The sequence below is a fragment of the Puma concolor genome, chromosome D4, assembly GCF_028749965.1.
Source record: "Puma concolor isolate L17-30 chromosome D4, mPumCon1.1.hap2, whole genome shotgun sequence".
Classification (NCBI taxonomy): Eukaryota; Metazoa; Chordata; class Mammalia; order Carnivora; family Felidae; genus Puma; species Puma concolor.
In genome coordinates, this window is record NC_141679.1 from 8,858,187 (window position 1) to 8,876,416 (window position 18,230).

General features: G+C 49.3%; 1 protein-coding gene across 4 annotated transcripts in view; it reads right to left on the bottom strand.

Moving 5' to 3' along the window:
• The window catches only part of VLDLR (very low density lipoprotein receptor), a 31,572-nt gene that overhangs the window by 12,841 nt on the left and 501 nt on the right, over positions 1 to 18,230 (bottom strand). For all 4 annotated transcript variants that reach the window (XM_086684932.1, XM_086684930.1, XM_086684933.1 and 1 more), the window contains exons 2-4: positions 18,028 to 18,161; positions 5,687 to 5,806; positions 1,339 to 1,461 (exon numbers count right to left, since the gene is read on the bottom strand). In XM_086684932.1, coding sequence (XP_086541058.1) covers positions 1,339 to 1,461; positions 5,687 to 5,806; positions 18,028 to 18,109 — 325 coding nt within the window. In that variant the 5' untranslated portion in view covers positions 18,110 to 18,161. The remainder of the gene's footprint in view (positions 1 to 1,338; positions 1,462 to 5,686; positions 5,807 to 18,027; positions 18,162 to 18,230) is intronic.

The window sequence follows — 18,230 nt, forward strand, 5'->3', positions numbered from 1 at the left end:
AGAGCCTCCAAACTCATCAGGGCAAAGCTGCTGTTCCTGTGCTGCCTGTGAGTGGTCACACCTGCACCTCAGCGGCCTGGCCGGTGGATGCGATCGGACCTACCGTGGCGGAAGCCCGGGGCGGCTCGGGAGCCCTGCCAACCTGTGCCACCTGGCAGTGCACCTGAGAGCCTGGACCGTGTTACTCCTTCAGGGTTCCATGGCGCGCTCAGTCCTGGCTTTTGTTTTACTTGGCATGGTTAGGCTTACTGGCCGGCCTGCTCCTTGACCTTTTTTTTTTATATCGGGTATCAGATAAGGTCACCCGATGCCAACTTCATTAAAGGCTGGAAGGTCTAACACCTGTGAAGTCTTCCTTTGACTAGATTCCTTTATAGGCTTCTTCACAACCTACTTTAGACTGGCAAAACGGGGACAGCTCCTGCAGGTTGACCTCACCGGGCCATCCTCAGGGCCACGTCTTGGCGGAACCTGTCTTTACCTGTGGGGACTTACCTGCCTTGACCAATGTTGTGATCGCTCCCCTTATTTCTTGCCTAGAAAACTGAGATGGACACGTTTAGCTTCCTTTCTGCTTCACTGTGTTTTGTAAATCCTATTCCAGACCTAAACCTCGCTCCTATTGGGACTGCGTGTTCAGTGCTTTCACAGGTCTCTCCTGCTTTGAAATGAACGCCAAGACATGCTTCACCACGACAGTCAAAGGATCCCAATTTATCTGTCCCAAATCCTCCTCTTCTGTGATGTCACAGGCCGTTTCCTGAATATCAGCCCAAGGACACAGATAGACCTTTGAATACCTATGAGGTTTCTCTTATTTAAGAACAAGCTGTAAGCTTTACCCTACTTCAATAACCTTAGGTAGCAGGTTTGTTAAAAATCACGATGTCCCCCTATATTTAGCCACCGTACCCCATCAGTAACTGATTTTTTTTTCCCAATCGCCTAAACTGTGCATCTAAAAGCTTATCCTTGGCGCAAGTAGTCCCTCATAGAGCTCAGCTTCCAGGACCACAGTGCCATCTGCTCGGAGTCCTGATTACCAAACATTTGCAATCTATGCACCTAGTCAAGGAGTTCTTCATCAAATCTGCTGGCTTCCGTCGTAAATATTCAATAGTGAAGCTACCCAAGAGGACGTGAGTCTTGTTAGACTAGGGAGAACATTCTTTAAAGGACACGGATCGAGTGCTCGTGACTCGATTGACCTTGGAGTCAAAGGGCCTACACATCACGGTCGGCAAAGGGAAACTACAACCAAGTTTCAGGTGAAACCATACTTGGAGCTCTGAGACACAAACCAGCCTGGAAACGTTAAGGTCCAAAGCAGTCACTCACGGCACTGTTCGGGGCTTTCGTCAGAGCCATCTTCACAATCGGGATCTCCGTCACACTGCCACCGGCTGGGGACACATTGGCCATTGTTGCAAACAAAGTCCGACTCGGCACATGTCTTCTTCACTACAAAAGTGTATTTGCAGGGTTAAAGTCGAAGTCACCCAAGAGCTTATATTCCCATGGGGGGTAAAAATGAATGCTGGTACGTTGGCTTCTAACAATAAGGCTGAGTCAATTGGCTCTCAACTGACAGTATCCAGGAGAACACTAGAAAAACCTATTTTCACGTTTCCAGAGGAGAAAGGGGCCCACTTGAGAGAGCTGGAGGGGACAGAAGTCACGGTAAGGTTGCTCATTACCTGACAGCTCAGGGATACCTCCTAATGAACTTCTTGCAAGTTTCATATTGTTGAGTGTAAGTCATAGTTTCATGCTTTTATGCATTTCTTCCAAGTCATTCAAATAACCTCCTAAGGTTTAAAAGCCAAACATTCCATCCTATGACTGGATCACAGTACAATTGTTCTAGGGGCTTCTCTAAACAGCCCACGGGTTTAGTGTAGAGTTGGGACACGCTTCAGGACTGAATACTGTCACTCCTACAGGTCTGTTGGGGTGGAGGAACCTGCCCAGTAAGAAACAGAAAAAGCTTAAACAGGAGGACAAAAGAAGTCACATTTAGAGTCCTAGAGACAGACTAACATCGACTGACTGAAAGTCACCGAAGCTGCTGTGGAAGCTACCAGTCTCTTTGAGGCCTAGAGTGAAAGTCGCCTATAACAAGGTATCCCGTGTCTGTGAATTCCTACTAGGGCAGGACTTTTCTCCTAGAATTTTGGTGACTCAGGTTGTTGTCCAAATAAGGAAAATCTCAGGAGGAAGGGGACACTGTTAAATACCAGGAAGATCAGCATAAACCTGGACTCTCTTAAACCAGCCGGGTGGCTTGGTCACCTTCTCCACAAGGGAGTCAGAGAGAAAGAGGAATCTCAATAAGCAGCCACACAGGGTGTTCTAGGCTCATCCTTCCCAGGCTATGTTGTTCTTCTCTCATGTGCCTATACTTTCTACCTAAGTTTCCAGTTTAAGATCTTCTTGAATATTCTGTACTGGTAAATCAGCATAAACCCCATTAATTTGCTAAAAACTTGAAAGGGACTGCTTCAGGTCCAGGGTTTGAGCTACATACAACTTGCAGGGTGTAGGGGACGCTAAAGTACAGGGCCGCTCTCGTTTCGCCTCAGACACCGTGCGGCAGGGGAAATGGTGACTACGGTCAATTCCGAGAACTCACATTGTGGTGATGAATCATGATGATCTGAAAAGGATTATTCATCTCCTTGAATTGTGTAGCCAAGGAAACAAGAAAAGCCACATTGGCTCTTGGATTCGCACCTGTTTGTAAAATCCCTGAAATACTCAAACCCCAGTATTAATGGTGAAGGCCATATCCAGGGCCCATGTGCTCCCGCGCACGTCGGAAGGTGCTAGAACATCCGTAGAGCTGCTTGCTGCAATTCAACCTGTGATGGTCCTCAGGAAGAGGAGGCAGGAAATGGCTTTAAGGAGACCACACTGGTTTGAAGACAGATTAAAATGGTACAGGGATGGGCAAGAGGGGAGACCCTGCAAAGTGTGACGGCAAAAGATAAACAGGGACAGACAAATTGCTTGAGTTTGTCTCTCTCCATTCTGAACACAGTCTGGGAGGGTCAAGAAAGGCTGTTGGAATGGGACCTGAAGAGGTGGATAGAGATTCAGGTGTGCCACCGGGAAGGAGGGCTTACCTGTTTCCTCCACAGAGAGCTTAAGTTACTGATTAATCAGATCAGCCCAACACTTGTAAAACAATGAGTTACTGAGACCCACAGAAGCACCTGGCTTCTGGAGTCTCCCCTTCAACTGACTGAAAATGCTGGTCGACACGCTGGAAAGAAACAGCCCTGCTGAAATTGCAACCAAGTTCAGCATCAAGAGGCTGGATAGGAAGAATACTACAAGGCTTTCTGAGTTTTAAGCATTTCTGCTGCCTTTTTCTTCTGGGGAGGAAGATCTCAAAACAAGCATTCAGAGCTTCCCTGAGCAGGGCTCCCATGTTCCTTCTCTACCTTCAGAACCACGAGGCAGAGACCAATTCTGGCCAAGGATATATTTCATTTTTACCACCTCATGTGATTGTGAGTGATAACTACATCTACCTCCTCAAATCTTCTCAATCTTCCTGGTGTGTGTCTGGAAGTTACTGAGGTGGAGACTATTTTTAGGAAAAGCCAGCGGGTGACCCCTAAGAGGCCCCAGGTTAGGTGCTACCAAGTTAGATGGTAAAAGGAGGCTTCTGGAAAGAACAATGAAAGACAAAGAACAATGGGTCTTGCCAAATATACATTTGGGAATGCAGGAAGAATTGTTACTTTCCAAAAGAAGAGTTGCCAAGAGTGAGTCCTTGCAGGGAGATACTTCGTGAAGGATTTATTTCACCTACGTAACCTAGCAGTGGCAAGAATTCCATGTCTTGTAGGATAGACTAAAATCCCAGTTTTAGGGTGTAAATAGGGGCATATTGATGCCAGGAAGACTCTTGGTCCTGAGACTGGAGATGAGTCTCTTCCCTGAGACTAGAAAGGACTTTCTCTTGTTTCCAAATGAGCTGCTAGTCCCTATTTCGATGTACAAACACCTATGCTATTGCTCGGTGAGCTCAAGCATAAGATCGTCTGCCATGATGCTTAGGCTATGCCATTTTTGTAATGATGCATGAAAAAGCAGAGAAAGGCATAACGAGATGGCAATTGATGCAATCTACATTTGGCTTCTATTTTTCTTGTGTGTTTCTAATTTGTACAGCAGACATGTGTATATAACATCTTTTAAGAGGCAAATGACAGTGTTGTCCCCGGCATTCGTACACAACATCGTTTCAGGATTTTTATACCACAGAACAAAGGGATCAAAAAGCAAACTGGGGCATATATTCAGGGTACCTCCGTGCCACCTTGATATGTATTTCTCAGCTATGGTGGGTCAACATGAGGGTACACAGATTGCATAGGGGCATTTCTCACAATGATCTTTGGATAGATGCTGATCAATGCTTATGATGGTATATCCCCACTTTCCTGGGGAAAGACTGTCTTCCACTCTGCTTGATGCTTTAGAATTATCCGTTGTGGTAGGTAGAGAATTAAAAAAAAAAAATCCTTACCATATTCTGTACTGTGATGTATGATCTGCACTGGCCTGTATTTTCCAGGAGTTTATTAACCTTATAAAACCTTAGGGGATTTCTTACTGCTCGTGGCTTGCTTTATTTTCAGGGGTGGGGATCAGAGCCATTTGAGAATTAAATAAAAGGAAGTCTGTTCCAAGCAAGCTTCTGTCTGTCTCTGCTTCGGGTCCTGGGGTCCCCTCTCCTTGCTTCCTCTACCACATGTTTGCCTGATCTACAAACAGGTCCTGTCATTTGAAAGCACCTCCACTTTATCTTCCACGTCCCACACTCAGGTTGATAGCCCCATGTCAAACATTCAACTATATTCCTCTAGGCCAGGACGTATAGACTCTTTGGAGTTTTTATATATTTTTAATATATAAAATATATTAAATATACTTAAATACTTTTATTATTATATTTTAAATTTTTTTTTTCAACGTTTATTTATTTTTGGGACAGAGAGAGACAGAGCATGAACGGGGGAGGGGCAGAGAGAGAGGGAGACACAGAAACGGAAACAGGCTCCAGGCTCTGAGCCATCAGCCCAGAGCCTGACGCGGGGCTCGAACTCACGGACCGCGAGATCGTGACCTGGCTGAAGTCGGACGCTTAACCGACTGCGCCACCCAGGCGCCCCTATTATTATATTTTATATATTTAAGTATTTAACATATATATATGAAATATATATTGAATATATTTATATTTATTAAATAAAAATAAAATGTATTAAAATATATAATTTTTAATATATTTTTTAAAATGTTAATTTGAGAGGGAGAGAGAGTGCACGAGCAGGAGAGGTGCAGAGAGAATTCCAAGCAAGCTCTGTGCTGTCAGCCCAGAGCCTGATGCGGGCTCGAACTCATGCACCTCGAGATGATGACCTGAGTTGAGATTAAGAGCCAGATTCTTAACTGAGCCCCTCAGGCACCTTATTTATTTATTTATTTACTTACTTACTTACTTACTTACTTATTTATTTATTTATTTATTCAGCATTCAATCAATCTAGTTCAGGGCAATTCTTAGCCATGGATCATAGTTTCCGAACCTCAATACATTTAGAAAGAGCGTCACGGTAAGTGCATATGTCCTCGTGGGGAGGCCAGTGATGCTGTCAGGCTCTTTACTTACCACAGTTCTTTTCATCGCTGCCGTCAGCACAGTCTTCGTCCCCATCACATTTCCACAACAACGTGATACAGCGGCCATTTGTGCACTGGAATTGGGATGGTTCACATTTGGCTTTTCTTCCTAAAATCAGGAGGGAGCGCTTAGCTAAGCTGGGATACAAGTGTGGTAATTCAGACATGCAAGTTACCCCAAAACCCGTGGATAGGGTCCTTCTTGGAGGGGCAGCTGCAGACTCGGCAGGTAGAACATTCTAGGGGCCAGGGTGGGGTGGGCACTGGAGCAACGACTGACTGCGACTGAGTTCTTAGCTGGGCACATGCCATCTGGGGAAGACTAGATTTCCCAGCCTGTCTTGCAGTGAGGCATAGCCATGGATGGGGCTAAGGTCTGGCTACTGGAATATCAACAGAAATAGTAAATAGGACTTCTGGGAACTGTCCTCGAAGGGATAGGGATCCTATTTTCCTGCCCATTTTTCCTTTCTGGCTCGTGAAAAGTGGCCCTGGTGTCTGCAGTAGTGATCCTGGGCTAATGGAGCCAGACCAAGAAAGAAGGAACCTGGATTGTCCAGAAAACACGGGGAGTGGGGTCGGGCTTCACCTGCCTCTAGCCTTGTTTCCCCTCCTTTTTTTTTTTTTTTTTTTAAATTTTTTTTTTCAACATTTATTTATTTTTGGGACAGAGAGAGACAGAGCATGAACGGGGGAGGGGCAGAGAGAGAGGGAGACACAGAATCGGAAACAGGCTCCAGGCTCTGAGCCATCAGCCCAGAGCCCGACGCGGGGCTCGAGCTCACGGACCGCGAGATCGTGACCTGGCTGAAGTCGGACGCTTAACCGACTGCGCCACCCAGGCGCCCCTTGTTTCCCCTCCTTTAACTCATTCGTGTAGCTATAATCACACAGCCAAATCCTAATCCATTAATAGCATTTCTTGGCCATATTCTATACTGTGATTCACAGAGGATGCCCCTTATTACAAGCAGACTAAGGGAGATTTAGAAGGGGTAGCAAGGAGGGGACAGAATAGAGGTTTAGTACATGGCTCTTCATCTTAGGATCTGAGGTCTAATTAGAAAAAGACAAGCTTACAAAATGGCTCAACGACAAAGATCAAGAAGGTACAGTTGAGAGGTGAAGAGATCCTTTTTAGTGACGGGGGCGGGGAAGGGCGGGTAGAACCGCAGACCTGGGGTCTATTTCTCTGAATCTCCATTTTCTGATGGGTATTTACTTCACACAGTGGTATACACTCATACTTGTAAGTAGAGCGTCTTTTTTTTTTTTTTTTGCCTGGCATGGGACAGCTAGCATTCAGGTGTTTCCTACCAGTATCATGTCTGTCCTTCTGGAGGATGCGATTTCTTTGAGCTCAAAGGCAAGGATCTGGTTGTTTAATGCAAGTATATACTGCAAAGAGGCGAGAAGACGAGAGGTGCCCCGTGGCTCGTACAGATTACTTAGGGAGGCCTTCCCGGCAGAAAGCCCTCCGATGCCCTGCCACCTGTCAGTATCTGCAGCTGTGGCGTTGCTGGCCTGAGAGCAGATGGGACAGTGCCAAGCACAGACTAGAACTCTTGTGCTGAGTACACAATACTCTCCTTGGCCTCCCTGCGTTCGGCTCCTCCCCACTGTCCGGGGGCATTCTAGACCCGCGTGGCTAATTCCCTGGCGGACACGAATTTGGGTCCAAGTCAGCTTTGCCCTATGAATGTACATTCTTAGCTACTAAATGTATCGGTAGCTGTATGGGCCATTCTGTTGTCAAGGGTCTAGCTAAGCGGGGCCCCAGCTACAAAGCAGTGTGGTTTGATGGCATTCCCTACCTGTGTTTCATACTATGTGTTCATTCCACAAGTAGGTTATTGGGGGTAAGATGTCAGGGATTCAGAATGGTAGGTGTTGGGGTGCCTGGGTGGCTCAGTCTGTTAAGCGTCCAACTTTGGCTCAGGTCACGGTCTCAGGATTCATGGGTTCGAGCCCCGCGTCGGGGTCCGTGCTGACAGCTCGGAGCCTGGAGCCTGCTTCGGGTTCTGTGTTTCCCTCTCTCCCTGCCCCTCCCCTGCTCCTGGTCTGTCTGTCTGTCTGTCTCTCTCTCAAAAATAAATAAATATATATTTTTTAAAAAGTTAAAAAAAGAAGGGTAGATGTTGTTGCCAGGAAGTGGCACCTGCTGATTTTTATACTCCTAACTGATTTGGAGTGGCTGCCTCCCCCCCACACCAGGCATATAGTCTCGATAGATTGTGACTGTTCGCAGTGCTGCTCTAGGGGCCACTGGCTTCAGTTCTCTGTCCCCACGACTTCTGAGGGCTATAGGACTGGTCAGGATCTACTTAGAGTACTCTATGTGAAAAGCAGACAAAGAACAGTCAGTCATCAGAGAACATCGATAGAAATATGGTTGGGAAGACCTCAGGTTGCCATGAGGACGCTGTGGAGACAGGAAGGCTCTAAATTTGTTTCTCAAGGTTTTAGTGTCAAAGGTTGTTGAGTCAAAATGAGCCAAAAACTCAGACATGGATATCTACAGCGCCCAAAAGGTAACCGCACAATCAGGCTTGGACGGGGAGAAGAAAGTAGGTGTCAAATGTCGCTTTTCCGAGGGCGAGGTACCGAAAGATGGTGACAGTGAGTTTGGAAGCCGCAGAATACATGGACACCCAAGCTGGCCAGGGATGCGGGACAGGCACGCAGTACAGGAAGGCTGGCGTTGGGTTCACCGGCACCTTTAAGGAGGGTCTCTGAACACAGCTGTAGCCAACAGTCAGTCCTAAGTGATACTAAAATTCCAGCAACGCTGCTTTAAGGGCAGCTCCTGAGCAGACTCCGGACAGACATTAGCCTTTTCTTTTTTAAGTTTGTTTGTTTGTTTGTTTATTTATTTATTTTGAGAGAGAGCGTGCATGAGTGCACGGGGAGGGGCAGGGAGAGAGGGAGACAGAATCCCAAGCAGGCTCCACGCTGCCTCCACGCGGGGCTCGAACTCACGAACTGTGATACCATGACCTGAGCTGACACCAGGAGTCATAACTGTTTTCTTCGTGTGTATTCCAAGGCCGTAAGACAAACAGAAGTTTACTTTCTACCTTTTGTGATCTCAGATATTTCTACTTCACCCAAGCTTCTGCCCGACTGTCATAAAAGTATGTTTTGCCGGGACACACACAAGATTCTCCATTACCATGGGGGTTAGATGTGGAGACAAGCTATTGACTGTTGCTGCTTGTTTAAAAGGGGAGCAGGGTCGGGGTGGGGGTGGGTAAGGCTGGCTGGCTGCCTTATAAAGGATGCCTTCTTTAAAGAGAGGTGAGTAAAGACCTTAAGTCTTTTTGGCCCTGCCTCAGTTTCTGGTTATCTAAGCACTCACTTGTGAGAGATGCCTCCTGGGCAGGAAGTCCTCCCGGTTCAGTTTAATCCCCTGCCTCGTGCACAGCAACCAGGGCTTTGACGCCAGAATCTCGACTGCTGTGACCTCAGCCAGGCTGCAGGGCTGTGGGTCTTCTGTCCAGGTTTCAGAAAGATTCTCCCTCACCCGTTTTGGTGCTCAGCTGGCAATGTGGCCGAACACAGCTCCGGGAGAACCGAAAGCACGAAACAAGTTAAGAAGCTTTTGGTTTCCAAAGCTTTTGGGGGATTACAGGATTGTGGACCTGTAGTCTATTTTCATCCATGACAGTTAAGTCTCAGGTTCAGCATTAGTCTTGCATAAAGCAAATGGGGTGAGCTTGCAATCATCTATACCCAAGGTGCTGTTAATTCTTAGGCTAAGCTAAGGCCGCCGATGCCTCAAAAAATAACCCTGTAAGTAGAGGCTCTAGACATCTGTATCCCAGCGTCTCTTAGCTCAGAAAGGAGAACAGTTGGAGTAAATGTGTTTTTTGGCAGGTTCCTCAAAGCCATGAGGTTTCATGGGAATGCCTTAGCACCAAAAGGGTGGTTGCACCAGGGAGAAAGGCCATGACCGTGGGGAACCTGGTCACGAACCAGGGGAATCCACCTGTTTCCACCGGGAAGTCTTTCTTTTCAACACAGGAGTTTTGTGTTTAAGGATTTAAAAAGGGCTCTTTCTGTTGCTTTAAGACCTCAAACTGTTGGCCTAGATCTGGGTTTTCTTTTAGCTCTGCTACTTAAGAATGAATATCCCTCCCCTTTTGGGTCAGTGGGTAGGAAGTCGCTTGTACGTAGCCACCTATGGACCTAGTCACAGCTGTTTGCATTATCGTGTCATGAACGAAGGCCCAGGAGTGTCTGTCAAAGGCCAGCTGCCTAATTCTGTCACTCGCACACATGGAATCAGACCTTGCAAACTTAGTTCAAGGCACCCTTGTCCCAGGAACCTCGTTTACCTAAAGAGTGAATGCTGCTTCCCAGACAGGTTGGCAATGGACTGGCTCCAAGAAATTCAGAGTTTTAAATGCCTATAGAAGTCGATCTGCTGTTGTCTAACTTTCCCCGCAAAGGTTAACAGGGAAGAACAGTATGGAAGCTTCATTGAACTGTACGGATCTCACAGTAAATACAAACCCTCCAACGTGGACTACGCATTTCCCAAGAGGGCTCCGGGCGGCCCTGAGTGCAGAGGGGTTTCTCAGTATCGGGCTCAGGTATGAATTTGAACCTGCACCAAGGGGCTCAGGCTGTCACTGTGCTGGGACCAGCAGGGCCAAGCATTCAGATGTCTCTCTTTCTCTCTCTCATCGCTGGAGCACACGGGTGTTATCTACAGGAATTTCTTGAGTCCATTTGTTTTGCTACTTCTGGGGCCACCGAGGGCATTTATTTTTAGTCCCGCTCACTTTCGCTGCTACTTTAATGCCAATCTTTCTATTTACAGGCTAAAACTCCTCTCAGGACAAGCTGACTTCTGAGTCAGCAAAGCAGTTTTCTCTCTCGGGAGAGGAGGCTAGTTAGTGACAGGAAGTCAGGAAAACAGCCTGAGTGTCAGGCACAAATGTTGTGTCCCTGCCCTCGAGTCAGCCTCTAAAGCACTTGCCATAACCAGCGAAAAACTGTTAAATACGTAGGTTAATCCTTCTCATTCACTGAAACAAGTGAATCTTACAGTCCCACTGTGTTTCCATTGACATTAGATTCAGATAATCTCAGGAACTGTGGGTAAATAATTTTTTAAACATCGTTTGCTAAATGCAGCTCTAAGACTTTAGTCTTTTAATTCAGGTAGATTCTGAATGGTATACTTTGAACGTTATGATGCCCCATCTATGTATCAGGAAACCTGTCCACAGAACGGGGGGAGGTACAGCCCTTGGGTGGTATGAGAATTTGAACCCGGGCATTCTGTCTCCAGACACTGAGCATGCCCACAATCTAAAACACCTAACTCAGGACTACTTCCCGCTAGAATATTTCTGTTGATTTTTGGTGACTCAGGTAGTGGAGTCAGTTGAAAGCAATCCAGAATTAGGCAGTCTCACCTGTCCGGATGACGCTATCCTAACACAGTCTTATTGTTGAGGGATGGTCTTCCATCCCTCCCCCATTTTCATTTAAAAAGAAAAAGCTGCTAGAGTATCTTCAGCGAGGTGGGAGGGGGGCTTCTACAAGGACTACAGAGCTTGGTTCTTGTCTAGGGCACATTGGCCAAGTCGCGGCATATTGGGGAGCTACTAGTTTCTGTGGTGGGTGGACGGCTAAGTCAGCACGAGAGTTCCAAATGCACTGGGAGCAGAGCGGGGCCCACGCTTGCATTGCTGAGTTTCCAGACAGAACTGGTGTTGCTGGGCCCTGATCACACTCGGAAACCATTCCCTCAAGGTTAGGAGGCTAAGATTCCACCACAGCAGAAGGGACTATGTCATTTTAGGGATTGGACTGCACATCTCTTGCCCCCATAAGCTGTCCTGCCCATCACTGGATGGACACAGGTGACAAATGCTGGTCTTAAGGCTGACAGTATGGTGACAACCTGAGGCAGGTCAAACTCAGCCAAGATGCCTTAACAGCCATGCACCATATATAAGTTCTAAAGTCTCTCTTTTCTTCCCCAGGAGCCCTATTCTTGAGGGGCTCCTTCCCTTGCTCGAAACCAGTGGTCCGGTAGGGAGCCCTGGTTCTTGTCCCCTGATGTTTCGCCATCAGGCCCTGGCCCTGTCCGGGCTCTCATCCCTTACTTGATGTGAATTCCTCTCCAGTTTCTCTGCCTCCGGGTTGCCACAGTCTCCATTCAAATCGATACGGCCTGAAAAGCCAAGGGTCGTATCGCCTCTAGGCTTCTCACCAACTCTAGGGCTGAGCCTTGCTCCCTCCCTACTTCACCCAACTTTTCCCTCTTGGTTCCCACCAGCCACCTGCTGCGAGTACACCCAGGGACCCACCCCCTTCCCCAGGCCTGTGTCTGCACCGTTACACAGTACTCCCATCCACTTATCCACTGGATAAGTGTGCACAGAGGTCTGCCCTTGAATGAGGCCGTCAGGTCCTCTCTTGACCAACCAGGTGAGGTCTGGCTGCTTCGCCACGGTCCCCTGTGCCTGTCACACGGGTGTCACGTACTGGGAATACTTGTCCTACGTGCCTGTTTCCATCTCTATATCTTCTAGGCCCGTTAGGAAGGGCCTAGAATTTGTAACTTGGGACCAGGTTCCTGACCTCTAAAGATTCTTTGGGCACTGATGAGTATTCCTGGGTGGAGAGACTCTATGCTATAAAATCCACTCTTCCCTCTGCCTGTGGGCGTACCGTCACCTCATCTTTGTGCCACTTTATTACCTAAAAACTGTGCGCTTTCCACACTGATCTGCCGGGGGGAGTGTGTCAGTGAGGGTACGTCGGCCTCATTTTCCTGTGAGTAGCAAGCTTCCAAGACCCAGGGAAACGGTAGCAGCAGCTAACTGGTAAAGTTAGAAATTTGACGTAGGGGACCTGGATTTCACTTTGGACATGTTTTAGTGCTCTTTGGTCACGTTGGTAGCAACCCACTCTTGCTCGAATCTCGTCACTTTTGTAAGATCATCTGCAGAGGTGGAATAGTGTCTGGCTTGGTCAGATTCAGGTCTAAGTGCTTGGGGACGATTGGGAAAACATAGGCTATCACACACGTAGCAGGGGAGAACTCCTGTGACCTTTGGCTGCTATCTGCCTGTTGTATGATTAAGCCCTTAATACGGATCTGCTCACTTCTCTCCAGAACTTGTAGTCCAGGCTGTCTTTGGAGCATTGATTTTCTTTTTAAAAAAATTTTTTTAACGTTTATTTTTATTTTTGAGAGACAGAGCCTGAGTGGGGGAGGGGCAGAGAGAGAGGGAGACACAGAATCCGAAGCAGGCTCCAGGCTCTGAGCTGTCAGCACAGAGCCTGACGCGGGGCTTGAACCTACCAACTGTAAGATCATGACCTGAGCTGAAGTCGGACGCTTTACTGACTGAGCCACCCAGGTGCCCCTGGAGAATTGATCTTCTGATCTGACTTCCCCACTAGACCACATGCCATGAAAGAAAGGACCAAGTCCGTAGTTACTGTGTCCACCCCCCACCCCTACCCCCCTGGCCATGCCTGGTGGTGCTCAGTAGATGGATGTCCAGTGGTTATAAGCAGAAGTACAAGGGACGCCAGTGTGACTCTACCACCTACTCAGGGAACCTGCAGATGAGTTAATAAGTCAGGTCTTGGGAAGTCTTTAGAAAAATGAAAGACTAGAGGCTGTCTACAACTCAACAGTATTTGGTGGGAAGAATTAAGTGGTAACACGTGAAGTAATTTGCAAATGTATTTAGGGGGAAGTGTGAGGTTATAACATCTGAACCCACGAAGCAATTTGCAAATGTTGTCTATCAGCAAGGTTTTATCATCTCCTTTGCTGGGCAAGTTGCAAGCCCGGCCCCACCCCCCTACCGCCAAAAGCATATACATAAATGGCTATATACATAAAGGCTCCTAGCCAGGAGGGCCAACCCAGAAGACCTGAGTTGGTGGCAAAATCATCCACTCCAGCCAGTGGTCCCCATCTTCTAGTTTCTGTCCCCAAAGTTACCTTTTAAAAACAAGAGCGTGCATGCCCTTCCCTAACTCTATCCACCCATGGAACATTTTTAAAATACAAAGAAGTCAAAGGCTCTCCAAGCAAACATTAAGCACCCCCCTCTTTTTTTTTTTTTTTTTTTTTTGCATAATCTCTGTACTAAGTCTCCCAGCACCCAGCAGGCATCCTTGTGCTTAATTTAGGGCCCCCATATAACCAGCAGGCCTAAGCTTTCCCAGGACACATCGCACGAAGGAAAAAATAGGCTAACTTTAAGGTATCACCTGCCCTCTCAGGGCGTTGCTGCTGCGGGGCTAGTGTATCTAACCAGGTGGCATTAGCCATGCTTAGAGCTTTTACTGCTAAGTCAACAAAACAGGTTAGCCAAGGGACACCAACTCATATTGAAAAGGGCAGAGTGAAATGATCCAGCAAGATTTCTGCTACAGTGAAGTCTGCAAACTAAAAAGCGATCAGTCCTCCAATTTCCTAGCTAAAAATTCTTCAGCTGGGGAGAGGGGGGAAGAAAATGTCCCTGGACCACTTCTGCTCAACAGATACATCTCCTCCGTCCCCTCTGCAGAAGGTATTTTTGGGCCCTTTGTCTTGGAAGTGGTCTTTGTGCTGTGCCCTGAGAACTCTCTTGAGATTGACTTAAAGTAGAAGGGAACACACTCGACCATGTTGAGTCTATCAACTAACCATCTAGAGAGAGGCACACCCTGAATAGCTCTCCTAAGGCAGGTACATGTATCATAAACATCATTATAGACCTTATCACGGCCCTTTCAGGCATTTAATGTCTTCTAGGCTAGTAGGTGAAGGTGGCTTTCCAAAGAATGGTCAGTAGCCACAGTAAACGTAATTATGACTTGACATAAAACAGGTAACCGCCTACCCTTGATCGTTCTTCTTTCTACCAGAAAGGATAGCTTCACTCACGTTCTGTAAGAAATGGAAAACGTTCGGGGTGCCTGGGTGGCGCAGTCGGTTAAGCGTCCGACTTCAACCAGGTCACGATCTCACGGTCCGTGAGTTCGAGCCCCGCGTCGGTCTCTGGGCTGATGGCTCAGAGCCTGGAGCCTGTTTCCGATTCTGTGTCTCCCTCTCTCTCTGCCCCTCGCCCGTTCATGCTCTGTCTCTCTCTGTCCCAAAAATAAATAAACGTTGAAAAAAAAAATTTAAAAAGAAATGGAAAACGCTCTAGATATTTAATCTGAGGTACCCATTTACCTATGCTGTGCTCTGAGTCTTCCCATCTTTGGCTCAAAACGCAAAGCCATGTGCCTGAGAGCTACCTACTCCCTTGACCTTACGGCCATGTTTGAGGAGTTCTTGTGGTCTTATCAGTTTGATACTTGTGGAGTAGAAGGGGCTTGGAACTACTTTTCATCGCGTCTCGAGCAGTAGGTGGTAGTCAAACTGCTCCCGTGAAATCAAAATGATGATTATTTGACTTTACGAAAGGCAGAAACACTGCGATCAGGACTTCTTCAAAGCAAGGGGACTGCCGTGCCCTTACTACCTTTGCTTATTGTGGTAAAGTCTCAACAGTTGGCTGCACTTGGCCTTTACACAGGCATCAGGCATCTGGGGCCGCAGGCTGGAAAAGGAAAGAATCCTAACAACACAGGACAGACATTACAGCGAAATGTCACATGGAGTAGCAACAGGCCGCTGCCCGGAAGGGAGGTGCTCCGGCTTGAGGAAGCTGTCACTTGCCTGGTGATCCTCCTTAAGGAGTCCAGACTCACATGTTCATTCCTCGGCCTGAGGCTCGTGATCGCCGTGACACCTTCCCGCGGTGCTACAGGCTGGCTCAAGTTTATTTGCTCCTTGCCCTCCAGGTCTCCTCTTACTGCCGGCTTCCCCAACCGACTCCTGAAGTTAGAGAAGTTTCTGCCTGCTCATTTTCCTGGTTGCTGGCCACATCTGAATACCCCTCATAACACCTTGGTTCTTCCAGACTCTGGCTTGAAAATGTGGTACCCCACAGCCTAATCCTGAGCACCTGGGCTGGAGGAACACGTGCTAAAACTCCCAGGTGTCTGCCATCAGGCATACTACACTACTGAACTTCAACCTCTCTTGTTGGCCTAAGTTCCAGGCCAGGATATCAGGGCGCAGCTGCCCCTCCCCCATCCTAGAATATTTTATATGGCTACCGTGAGCGTGTATGGATGTGGGGAGGGTTTGGGAAGAAGGGATGTAGAGAAAACGGCCAAGAGCCGGCCCATATGGCCTGGGACTTTGAACTTCAGACAGGAGCCAGTCTGGGTTGGCTTGGGATCCATTCCTCCTTCGGCCAATCCCAGATTCTATCCACGTGAAAAATGATGTGCCTCTCTTCCTTGGAAGAATTTAAGTCTTGCACGGGCTCCTACTTTTCACTAGTCATGGCACCGCACGTGTTTCACACGTGGATGGAGGGGAGCCAAGGGGACCCTCACCTGCCTCTTCCAAGGTGAACATAGAGCTTCAGCTAACCCATCTCAGCAGTTCAAGTGCATCCCCAGCTTCCTGTAGGATAAAGTTAACCCCACATGGAAAGCTATCACATGTTAAATTAAAAGAATAGGAACAGAACATGCACCAAAAATGAGTCTTTCTCCCACCTCCTGGCCGGTTAGCAATAGTTTCTGGCATACCTCAGTCTTTTGAGATGTTACGGAAAGTATAATGCACCGCACTATTGTGAGAAATCGTTGAATAAGTTGGGATTGCTCATCCATTAACGATTCATGTTCCAGTCTGCAAATTCTTGTAGGCAGGACTTTTCCAGGCTCTTAACGTGTGTGGCACATGAGAGGCTATCTCCAGGACTCGCCTTTTTCAAGGGGAAAGCATTTCAGCGAACAGTCCGGGGGAGCCTGTCGGGTCTTGTACATTCCCTTAAAGATAATACTCCTCTGGCTGCTGTACGCGGAGACATGTGACCAACCCAAACGTGCTCCGGCGGCCAGCCAATCGCGGAGGGCAGAAAAGCCCGTCCCTGCTTCACATGCTCGCTCGGGACAGCTGGACCAAAGGGCAGGGGGGCGGTCGGAGGCTTGAAGCCCCCACGTACTGCCCTGCCCGAAAGAGGCTGCTTGACCGCACACTGTAAAGTTGGCTCACTTTAGGAGACACGTGACTGCAGGCAGGCCGGCCTCCTAGGCCACCGGGCTGCAGGAGCTAGGGACTCTGAAATGGGTACTCGGGACGGGGGCACCTTCCTGTCCCACCGCCGTAGAGCTGGCCAGCAAGCCCCGTGCTGTCCTGTCAAGATCACTCCGGGGACCCACCGGGCTTCCCACGGAATCCTTAGAAGGGCTTGCTGTCGCCTGCCCAGCAAAGTTGTGCGGCTCCAAGCGGAGCGTGGCTGAGCACAGGGCTCCCGGGCCCAGTGCGGCAGACCCTGGGGACTCCACGACCGTCACCACCGCCACTCGCGCTACTCCCTTTGATCTATTGTTTGGAATGAAGGCTAATTACACAGTCACCAGATTAGGGCTCAATTTCTCTCGAGGAAATCTCACCGGGAACCAAGAGCAGCAAACTAACCTGATTAAGTCTTCGTTCCGCTCCCCTCCCCCGTTCAGCTGTACGCGAGACCCGAGAGGTTTACAAACACTGCGCGAAGGGGAGCGAGCAGGGGAGGAACACCCAGTGGGGAGTCCTATTTGAACCCGTACTCCAGAGCGACCACCGGGCGCCGGGGGAGTCGCAGTCCGGGTGAGCAGGCTGTGCACTTGTAGTGGCTCCCCGGGAGCCCGCCCGCTGCCGCCCCTTGAACGTGCGCCCGCTCCCCGCCGCCGCCAGGGTCTCGCTGCCAGGACCTGCACCCGGCGCCCCGCGTCCCCGCACACGCCCACCTGCGTCCATCGCCCACTCACCCCCCACCACCACCACCTCAAGTCCCAGGAGCGCGCCCCCGGCTCCCGAGCGCGTCTCGGCCCGACCCAGCCCTCTGCCTCCTTCCTAACACTCCGCCTGGCAGACAGAACCATTGTTCAGTGGCTCAGAAGCCCACATTCCCCAGCCCCAACCAAGCAGGGTGAAAAACGAGGCAAAGCAGTGGCTCTGGGGGAGACAGTGTTAGGGAATGAAGAGTTCAGGCCAGGCTTTAGGATACCCCAAATCCCGCTGTCCGCCCGCCCTCCCCCCCCCCCCCCCCCCAGCCCGGCTCCCCGTAGCCGCGGCGATGACAGTCGGCTCAGAGGCGCCACCAGGGTTGGGAGGGAAAGAAGGCGAGCTGAGCGGAGAGGCGCCTCCTAGGAGGGGGGTGGGCAAAAGGAGACCCGGGCCTCGCCCCCCCCCCCCCCCCCACTGGCGCCCAGGCTGGGTCCGGGCAGCCAGCGGAGGGGCGCGTCCTCACTCACCCGCTCCGGTGGCGCGGCTCTCCCGGGGCGCCCAGCACAGCGCGAGCAGCAGCCAGAGCGCCCAGCGCGCGGACGTGCCCATGGTGCCCGCCTGGATGGTGCCGCCGCTCGCTCCGCACAACAAGTTACCAGCCCTTCGCGAAGGAGGAAGGAGGTGGGGGCGGGGAGGGGGGAGGGGGGAGGAGGAGGGGAAGGAGTTAGCA